Source organism: Trematomus bernacchii, unplaced genomic scaffold (assembly GCF_902827165.1).
Source record: "Trematomus bernacchii unplaced genomic scaffold, fTreBer1.1, whole genome shotgun sequence".
NCBI lineage: Eukaryota > Metazoa > Chordata > Actinopteri > Perciformes > Nototheniidae > Trematomus > Trematomus bernacchii.
The window spans coordinates 334,705-344,650 of NW_022987769.1; the positions used below are offsets into that span (position 1 = coordinate 334,705).

General features: G+C 49.4%; 1 protein-coding gene across 1 annotated transcript in view; it reads left to right on the top strand.

The window, feature by feature from the left end:
* The window catches only part of LOC117496739 (titin-like), a gene marked incomplete at its 3' end in the record, with an annotated part of 221,578 nt that overhangs the window by 144,579 nt on the left and 67,053 nt on the right, over positions 1 to 9,946 (top strand). The window contains 10 exon segments of the mRNA XM_034148477.1: positions 68 to 367; positions 935 to 1,113; positions 1,439 to 1,568; positions 1,647 to 1,837; positions 3,513 to 3,942; positions 4,240 to 4,545; positions 6,883 to 7,064; positions 7,566 to 7,695; positions 7,800 to 7,951; positions 9,774 to 9,921. Of these exon segments, the coding sequence (XP_034004368.1) occupies positions 68 to 367; positions 935 to 1,113; positions 1,439 to 1,568; positions 1,647 to 1,837; positions 3,513 to 3,942; positions 4,240 to 4,545; positions 6,883 to 7,064; positions 7,566 to 7,695; positions 7,800 to 7,951; positions 9,774 to 9,921 (2,148 nt within the window).

The following is a 9,946-nucleotide window of genomic DNA, read 5'->3' on the forward strand; positions in this document are numbered from 1 at the left end:
AAGAGATTATTAAATGTTGTTGTTGTTGTTGTTGTGATGCTAATGGTGTGATGATGTGTATCATTAGGCTTGCCCACGGCCCCGGAGAAGCTCCACTACACGGACCGTGGGAAGAGCTCCATCTCTCTGGCCTGGGAGGTGCCCCGCTCTGACGGAGGCAGCCCCATCCTGGGCTACGTTCTGGAGAAGATGCGCTCTGACGCCTCAGAGTTCGAGCCGGCCAGCAGGAAGATGTTCCCCGAGTGCTGCGGCACGCTGGAGAACCTCACGGAGAACATGGAGTACGAGTTCAGGGTCCATGCCGTCACCGAGGTGGGAGACGGAGACAACTGCAAGCCAATCAGCGTCTGCATCCAGGACGACGAGAGTAAACACCTTTTATTATAATTATTAGGAATATTATTTATAAATATCAGTGATATTAATATTATTACTGAATCACAGAAAAACATCCCGGACAATGAGAGTAAACACAACTTTTATTATTTATAGTTATTAGGAATATTAGTTATATTATTCATAATTATTATTCATATTATGACTGAATCACATGATCCAGGACGACGAGAGTAAACACGTTGTATTATTTATAATTATCAGTAATATTTGTACTGAATGACAGCACCAGGATTTTGGACAAAATGACGAGCACCATTTTTATAATCAATGTTATTATTGTATATTTAAGTGAATATAAAGATAGGATGTATACAAATCTTGTGCAGCTTCAACATTCAAGAAAGTTCTTTGAGGAGGTTTTATTTAAAGTACATGAAAACACGATCAGTAACCGAAGACTGATTCTGAGATTCTGACCTACGGAGCATTAAAACGTCAGTGTAATAACCATGAGGTCCTCAGGGTGCAGCTCTCCTCAGAGGACCTTGTTCCAGTGAGAGGAGACGTTTGACCGTTCTTCTCTCTGTGTGTTCAGTTGCTCCGGCGATCACCATCCTGAAGTTCTTCAAGAATAACTGCATCAGCGTGAAGAAGGGCTCTTCCATCGATGTGCCGGCGGAGGTGCTGGGGCTGCCCCTGCCCACACTGCGCTGGACCAAGGACGGAGAGGAGCTGCTGCCGCTGGAGAACAAGCTGAGCCTGGAGACCGAGGAGGTACGAGACCTGATCTCTGGCTGCATTTTGCTCATTATTTATCTAATTCAAGATTCAAGGCGTTTATTGTCATGTGTACGTACCTACAGTGGAGTTATGTGAAAGACAATCTGAGGTCACAGGCTCCTCCAACAGAGCAACACAATACAACTGATAAAATAGTGTAAATACAATCAAATAGAATAGAAGTAGTGCTATTTTTATTAATATATAAATAAATACATTAAACAATGAATATGGAAAATAAATTCATACATAAATACAATTAAATACAAAAATGAATGGCAAATAAAAGATAACTCACCCCATGTTCTCTGGTCTCCAGGTGACCCGGACCACCCTCCGGACGAAGATCTCCCTCCCAGGAACCATCAGGAAGGACACGGGCAGCTACAAGCTGCAGGCGGAGAACTGCTGGGGCAGCGCGGAGCACACCGTCCGGGTGGAGATACTGGGTGAGGAACCAGACCTCCTCAAACCTCTTACCTCCTTTCCGTCCGGATGTTTTATTAAACGTGTCTCTGTGCCCTCAGACCGGCCTCTTCCTCCCAGGAACATCGTGGTGTCGGACATCAAGGCGGAGTCCTGCTACCTGACCTGGGACGCGCCCGAGGATAACGGAGGCAGCGAGATCACCAACTACATCCTGGAGAGAAGAGACGCCAGCAAGAAGAAGTCCGACTTCGAGCTGGTCACCGTGCACCTGATCGACCGCAGATACGGGGTGAGACTTCACGAGAGGGATATGAGATATTTTAAATACAGGTATAGGTTAGATTTAACACAACGTAATGCAGTGAGCATCCAACCAGCAGTGAAGAAGAATCATATATAATACAAGAATATACATAGTACAGATATATGTAAAGTATATACAGTATATATGGAAGTAAACCGTAGTGCTGGAAACACCATGGAGCAGGTCGACTGGTCCCTCAGGGTTCCTTCCCGTATCCAGGATGTGGAATATTTCATCCTGAAGGCTGTGGTTATATACGATACGATATACTTTATTGTCCCGGTAAGGACATTTGTTCTGGACTCCGTCCTGCAGTTCGCATACATGTACATATACAAACATAATAAACATTCAAATACATGCACATATCCTCACTCATGCACCGTTTGCACAAACATAGATGCACATACTGACAGTAGCCCTGACGAGTACCAGTTCAGGATCGCAGCCTTCAACGCTGCCGGGGTCGGGCCCCACTGCGAGCCCACCGAGTGCAAGCTGCACACAGAACAGAACTGAGATGTTGTTTGAATGTTAATTGTTGGTAAAATTCTGAGTGTCCTCTTCCAATCTCAGAGTAACATGCTAACAAAGGTATCCCAACTGTAGCTGTGTACATGACAGGATGTATGATTACCTAGAAGAGCGTCAGGACTGTTTTACCGACAATGGCGACCTATTGCCCAACCCTCATGGCCAACATTTAAAAGTGTATAACATTACATGTGAGTGTCGAGAAGCTTAATTAGGAACCCTGAATCTTCTACCAGAAGGTAGGAGCTGGAAAAAAAAGTCCAGGCGGGGAAAAAAGTCCAGGCGGACTAAGCTTTGGGCACATTTGGGCACATCTAGTTCCATCAGTGCCATTTGACCTTTTTCGGGTACTAGACTGTAAAAATCATTTTTATAACATTGAATCATCACTATGGTTATTCATTCCATCAAAAAAAAAAAGATTATTGTAAAATTTAAAAAATAAATCAAAATATTTAACCTGCTAATTATTGTCATGGATTTGAAAGAGCCGCCATTTTCTTTGCTCGCATCAGCATTATTAGCATTAGCATTCGCCCAGCGCAGAAACGCAGAGAGACTAACTTATGGCAACACAAAAGAAAACATGGGAGCGGTGGAGATGAGGAGGTGTCGGCGTTCTGGCGATTTCCTCTGAAGGCTTCAGTAGAAGCTGCTGGGAGTCCCAGCAGCTTCTACTGAAGCCTTCCCCAACTCCGGGGACTTCCGGCCGGGGACTCCGGGTGGCAGTATACGCCGTGAAGTGGTTTGCGGCCTGCCAGTAAACCCAAAGCAGAAGAAGAAGAAGAAGAAGTGGCGTCAGCGGCTCATTTGCGTAATCTTCCCTCGGGGAAAAGTACTCCGGTGTGAACGCGATCTGTACTAAATGCCCTGGGGTCATAAGTGCCGGGGCACTGAGCGCCGGCACTAAATACGGCAAAGTACTTGGTGTGAACGCGCCTAATGAAAGGCTCGTCAGTTAGCTGAGTTTCTTCCCGTCAGCTGGGTGTGGAACATTAATAGTTTCATAAATGACACTTCAGAGATCACACTGGTGTTAGCAGATGTAGCATTTTCGGACCCTTCGGCGGGTCCGTGGGGTTTAACAGGTTTAAATGTATAACCTGTGACTGTGTTTCCCCCCCAGGTGCACAAGCTGAACGTGAACGGGCAGTACCAGTTCCGCCTCAAAGCCGAGAACAAGTACGGCGTGAGCGACGGCTGCGACTCGGAGAAGGTTGAGCTGAAGGAACCCTTCGGCCTGCCCGGACCCCCGCGCAACCCCAAGGTCCTGCGGGCCACGGCCACCACTATGACTGTGACCTGGGAGCCCCCCCTGGACAACGGGGGCTCCAGCATCCAGGGCTACTGGCTGGAGAAGAGGGAGCGCGGGGCCGTGTACTGGGGCCGCGTCAACAGGGCGCCGGTCACCAAGCCCTCGGTGAAGGGCCTGCAGTACACTGTGCTGAAGCTCATCGAGGGGTCCGTGTACCAGTTCAGGATTGCAGCCTGCAACGCTGCCGGGGTCGGGCCCCACTGCGAGCCCACCGAGTGCAAGCTGGCCATGGAACCCTGCAGTGAGTACCTCAACCCTCATGAAGCAGCCTCTTGATCTCATAGGAGGGGAGCACGTAACAACCATATAGACACATTCATTTCCAAGCATGTGGACTACCTATGTTGTAAAGGTATCATCTTTTCTATTTACACACGGCATCTATTGCAGTCCGTCCTCTGTTGCTCTCCTCGAGGTTTATAACTGGGGGGTTTCTCCCATTCAAATGTCAGACTTGATCTGACCATTAAAGTATTATCGTATTGTTTCGTATAAATAAACATTGATTGATTGATTGATAACCCTGCTTCCCCCTCAGACCCCCCCAGCCCCCCCGGCTCCCCAGAGGTTAAAGACAAGACGAAGAGCAGCGTGACTCTGAGCTGGATCCCCCCCGACAGAGACGGAGGCAGCCCCATCAAGGGCTACATCATCGAGGTGCACGAAGAGGGCTCTCCTGATTGGAGGAGGGTCAACCCCGCCGATAAGCTCCACCCCCTGACGGAGATCACCGTCCCCGACCTGAAGGAGGGCAAGAAGTGCCGCTTCAGGATCTACGCCGTCAACGCCGCCGGCAACTCTGATCCCGCCAAGACCGGAGACGTGCTGGTGCAGGACATCCTGAGTAAGTCTGGACCGGGTCAGATCAGAACTCTGGTCTATAGCCGGGTCAGAACCAGAACTCTGGTCTGTAACCGGGTCAGAATCCAAACTCTGGTCTGTAGCCGGGTCAGAACGAGAACTATAGTCTGGAAGAGGGTCAGAACCAGAACTCTGGTCTATAGCCGGGTCAGAACCAGAACTCTGGTCTATAACCGGGTCAGAATCCAAACTCTGGTCTGTAGCCGGGTCAGAACGAGAACTATAGTCTGGAAGAGGGTCAGAACCAGAAATCAAGTCTATAGCCGGGTCAGAGTCAGAACTCAAGTCTATAGCTGGGTCAGAACCAGAACTCAAGTCTGGAGCCGGGTCAGAGTCAGAACTCTGGTCTATAGCCGGGTCAGAACCAGAACTCTGGTCTATAACCGGGTCAGAGTCAGAACTCAAGTCTGGAGCCGGGTCAGAGTCAGAACTCAAGTCTATCGCCGGGTCAGAACCAAAACTCAAGTTTATAGCCGGGTCAGAACCAGAAATCAAGTCTATAGCCGGGTCAGAGTCAGAACTCAAGTCTATAGCCAGGTCAGAACCAGAACTCAAGTCTATAGCCGGGTCAGAGTCAGAACTCAAGTCTATAGCTGGGTCAGAACCAGAACTCAAGTCTATAGCCGGGTCAGAGTCAGAACTCAAGTCTATAGCCAGGTCAGAACCAGAACTCAAGTCTATAGCCGGGTCAGAGTCAGAACTCAAGTTTATAGCTGGGTCAAAACCAGAACTCAAGTCTATAGCCGGGTCAGAGTCAGAACTCAAGTTTATAGCCGGGTCAGAACCAGAACTCAAGTCTATAGCCGGGTCAGAACCAGAACTCAAGTTTATAGCCGGGTCAGAACCAGAACTCAAGTCTATAGCCAGGTCAGAACCAGAACTCAAGTCTATAGCCGGGTCAGAGTCAGAACTCAACTTTATAGCTGGGTTAGAACCAGAACTCAAGTCTATAGCCGGGTCAGAGTCAGAACTCAAGTTTATAGCCGGGTCAGAACCAGAACTCAAGTCTATAGCCGGGTCAGAACCAGAACTCAAGTTTATAGCCGGGTCAGAACCAGAACTCAAGTTTATAGCCGGGTCAGAACCAGAACTCAAGTCTATAGCCGGGTTAGAACCAGAACTCAAGTCTATAGCTGGGTCAGAACCAGAACTCAATTCTGGAGCCGGGTCAGAGTCAGAACTCAAGACTATAGCCGGGTCAGAACCAGAACTCAAGTCTATAGCTGGGTCAGAACCAGAACTCAAGTCTGGAGCCGGGTCAGAGTCAGAATACCTTCATTGGTCCCACAGAGGGGACACTTACATTAGGCGCTTTCACACCGGAGTACCCATGAATAGTTCCGATAGTTCCTCGGGTTTTGCGTTCACACCAAAAAGATCTGGAAGTAGAACTTTTTTTTGCTAACCTATTCACCCCCGAAAGGGGGAGAAAAAGGTTCCAATTTCTGATTGGCTGGGCGGAATGCAAACCACGCCCCGTAAAACTCTGAAAGGTTTTTGTGAAGCCGCCATTTTCTTTGCTCGCATTAGCATTATTAGCATTAGCCCAGCGCAGAAACGCAGAGAGACTAACTTATGGCAACACAAAAGAAAACATGGGAGCGGTGGAGATGAGGAGGTGTCGGCGTTCTGGCGATTTCCTCTGAAGGCTTCAGTAGAAGCTGCTGGGAGTCCCAGCAGCTTCTACTGAAGCCTTCCTCAACTCCGGGGACTTCCGGCCGGGGACTCCGGGTGGCAGTATACGCCGTGAAGTGGTTTGCGGCCTGCCAGTAAACCCAAAGCAGAAGAAGACGAAGTGACGTCAGCGGCTCCCTCAGGGACTTATTCCGGTGTGAACGCGATTTACTAGAAAGTCCGTGAAATAAAAGTTCCGGGAACTCTTCCTGGGAAAAGTCCTTGGTGTGAAAGCGCCTCTTGTTACAGCAAAGTGAAGAGCCAAAAATAGCAAACATTATTGAATCAGAATCAGAAATGGGTTTATTGCCAGGTAGGTTCACACATACGAGGAAATTGACTTGATGTCGCGGAGCAGACATAAAATATAAAACAAGGAATATTAAAGATACACATTTTAATTACACAATTTACAAAATACCCATCCAGATGGACAACAAGTACAGACATAGTATTTATTGTACGTTTACACAAACAAGGAATTTGCTTTGCTCGTGCAAATATTAAACACAACATAATGAAATAAGTTGGAAGAGAATATCAAAGATCTAAGAATGCTGAGCAGGAGCAGCTCTCACACAGAAGTATTGATATATATATATTGAATAAGATGATCAGGTCTAAACCGCGTTGTTTGTCCCTGCAGTCGAGCCGGCGATGACTCTGAATGTGAATGCTCACGAGCTGCTGACCTGCAGAGCGGGAACCCCCCTGCAGATCCCCGTCTCCTTCAGCGGACGCCCCACCCCCAAACTCACCTGGACCTTCGACGGCCCCGCGGAGAGCGAGAAGAAGAACGACGTGCACACGCTGCCCATCGACTCCGAGGTGAGGAGCGCACACACAGAACAGAACTGAGATGTTGTTTGAATGTTAATTGTTGGTAAAATCCTGAATGTCCTCTTCCAACATGAGAGTAACATGCTAACAAAGGTATCCCAACTGTAGCTGTGAACATGACAGGATGTCTGATTACCTAGAAGAGCATCAGGACTGTTTGAGGCATATGATAGCTATGTGATGAACATGATGATTCAGCCTCTATGGAGATAGACATATGACAAGCATGCTCATTTCTGACGTGGAGCTAATCTGAAGTAAACATTGAATACTGCTTTCTATTCCTCCATCTTGTGACTGTGTAACTCCCTCTCTTGGATATCAGCATGTGAAGGACACTGTTCAGGAACTAGTTGATGCTCTGTATGTGATGACTACTTCCATTCTGGAGAGGATCACAGATACATGGATCCTGAGATTGAAGCTCAAGCCGGGGACCAGTGAGAGTTTTCTAACATTAATGAATAACGTGCCTGTGCTTCCTGTCAGATCCAAATGACAGACACCAGCTCGGTGGTCCTGATCCCGGAGAGCAAGCTGAACCACAGCGGGCGCTTCATCATCAACGCAGAGAACGCCGCCGGACACAAGCTGCTCAAAGTGCGCGTCACCGTGCTCGGTACGTGAACACCCGGACAGCATCTCTATAACCTGACGGTGATGTGTTGAGGATGATAAGGTTGTGATGTTGTGTGTAATAATGAACCCCTGGTGTCCCTGCAGACCTGCCCGGGGCTCCCAGAGACCTGAAGGTGAGCGACGTGACTCGAGGCACCTGCAGATTCACCTGGAAAGCTCCAGAGAGCGACGGAGGAGAGAGGGTGAAGAGCTACTTCATCGAGAAGAAGGCGGTCAACGGGAAGGCCTGGACCAAGGTACCTGACACCTGACCCTCCAGACAGACAGGAAGCTGACCCTGACCCTCCAGACAGACAGGAAGCTGACCCCTAATCCAAGGAAACTGACCCTGACCCTCCAGACAGACAGGAAGCTGACCCTGACCCTCCAGACAAACAGGAAACTGATCCACCAGACAGACAGGAAACTGATCCACCAGACAGACAGGAAGCTGACCCCTAATCCAAGGAAACTGACCCTGACCCTCCAGACAGACAGGAAACTGACCCACCAGACAGACAGGAAACTGACCCTGACCCTCCAGACAGACAGGAAACTGACCCCTAATCCAAGGAAACTGACCCTGACCCTCCAGACAGACAGGAAACTGACCCCTAATCCAAGGAAACTGACCCTGACCCTCCAGACAGACAGGAAGCTGACCCTGACCCTCCAGACAAACAGGAAACTGATCCACCAGACAGACAGGAAACTGATCCACCAGACAGACAGGAAGCTGACCCCTAATCCAAGGAAACTGACCCTGACCCTCCAGACAGACAGGAAACTGACCCACCAGACAGACAGGAAACTGACCCTGACCCTCCAGACAGACAGGAAACTGACCCCTAATCCACAGGAAACTGACCCCTAATCCACAGGAAACTGACCCTGACCCTCCAGACAGACAGGAAGCTGACCCTGACCCTCCAGACAGACAGGAAACTGACCCCTAATCCACAGGAAACTGACCCTGACCCTCCAGACAGACAGGAAACTGACCCCTAATCCACAGGAAACTGACCCCTAATCCACAGGAAACTGACCCTGACCCTCCAGACAAACAGGAAACTGACCCCTAATCCACAGGAAACTGACCCCTAATCCACAGGAAACTGATCCTGACCCTCCAGACAGACAGGAAGCTGACCCTGACCCTCCAGACAAACAGGAAACTGATCCACCAGACAGACAGGAAACTGATCCACCAGACAGACAGGAAACTGACCCCTAATCCACAGGAAACTGACCCTGACCCTCCAGACAGACAGGAAACTGACCCTGACCCTCCAGACAAACAGGAAACTGACCCCTAATCCACAGGAAACTGACCCCTAATCCACAGGAAACTGATCCTGACCCTCCAGACAGACAGGAAGCTGACCCTGACCCTCCAGACAAACAGGAAACTGACCCCTAATCCACAGGAAACTGACCCCTAATCCACAGGAAACTGACCCCTAATCCACAGGAAACTGATCCTGACCCTCCAGACAAACAGGAAACTGATCCACCAGACAGACAGGAAACTGATCCACCAGACAGACAGGAAACTGACCCTGACCCTCCAGACAGACAGGAAACTGACCCCTAATCCACAGGAAACTGACCCTGACCCTCCAGACAGACAGGAAACTGACCCTGACCCTCCAGACAGACAGGAAACTGACCCCTAATCCACAGGAAACTGACCCTGACCCTCCAGACAGACAGGAAACTGACCCTGACCCTCCAGACAGACAGGAAACTGACCCTGACCCTCCAGACAGACAGGAAACTGACCCCTAATCCACAGGAAACTGACCCTGACCCTCCAGACAGACAGGAAACTGACCCTGACCCTCCAGACAGACAGGAAACTGACCCCTAATCCACAGGAAACTGACCCCTAATCCACAGGAAACTGACCCTGACCCTCCAGACAGACAGGAAACTGACCCTGACCCTCCAGACAGACAGGAAACTGACCCCTAATCCACAGGAAACTAACTCTGACCCACCAGAGAAACCTGAAACTGACCCTGACCCCTAACCCTAGTTTTTGATCCAGGTTTATTAACCCGCTCTGGCTCCTCTCAGGTGAACCCGGCCTGTGCGGCCCAGTCTCTGGTGATCCCAGACCTCATCAACGGACAGGAGTACATCTTCAGGATCCGAGCAGAGAACCGCTTCGGCTTCGGACCCCTGGCTGAGACCGAGCAGCCCACCAAGGCCACCGACCCCATCCGTACGTACCGGAAATCATTTATTAT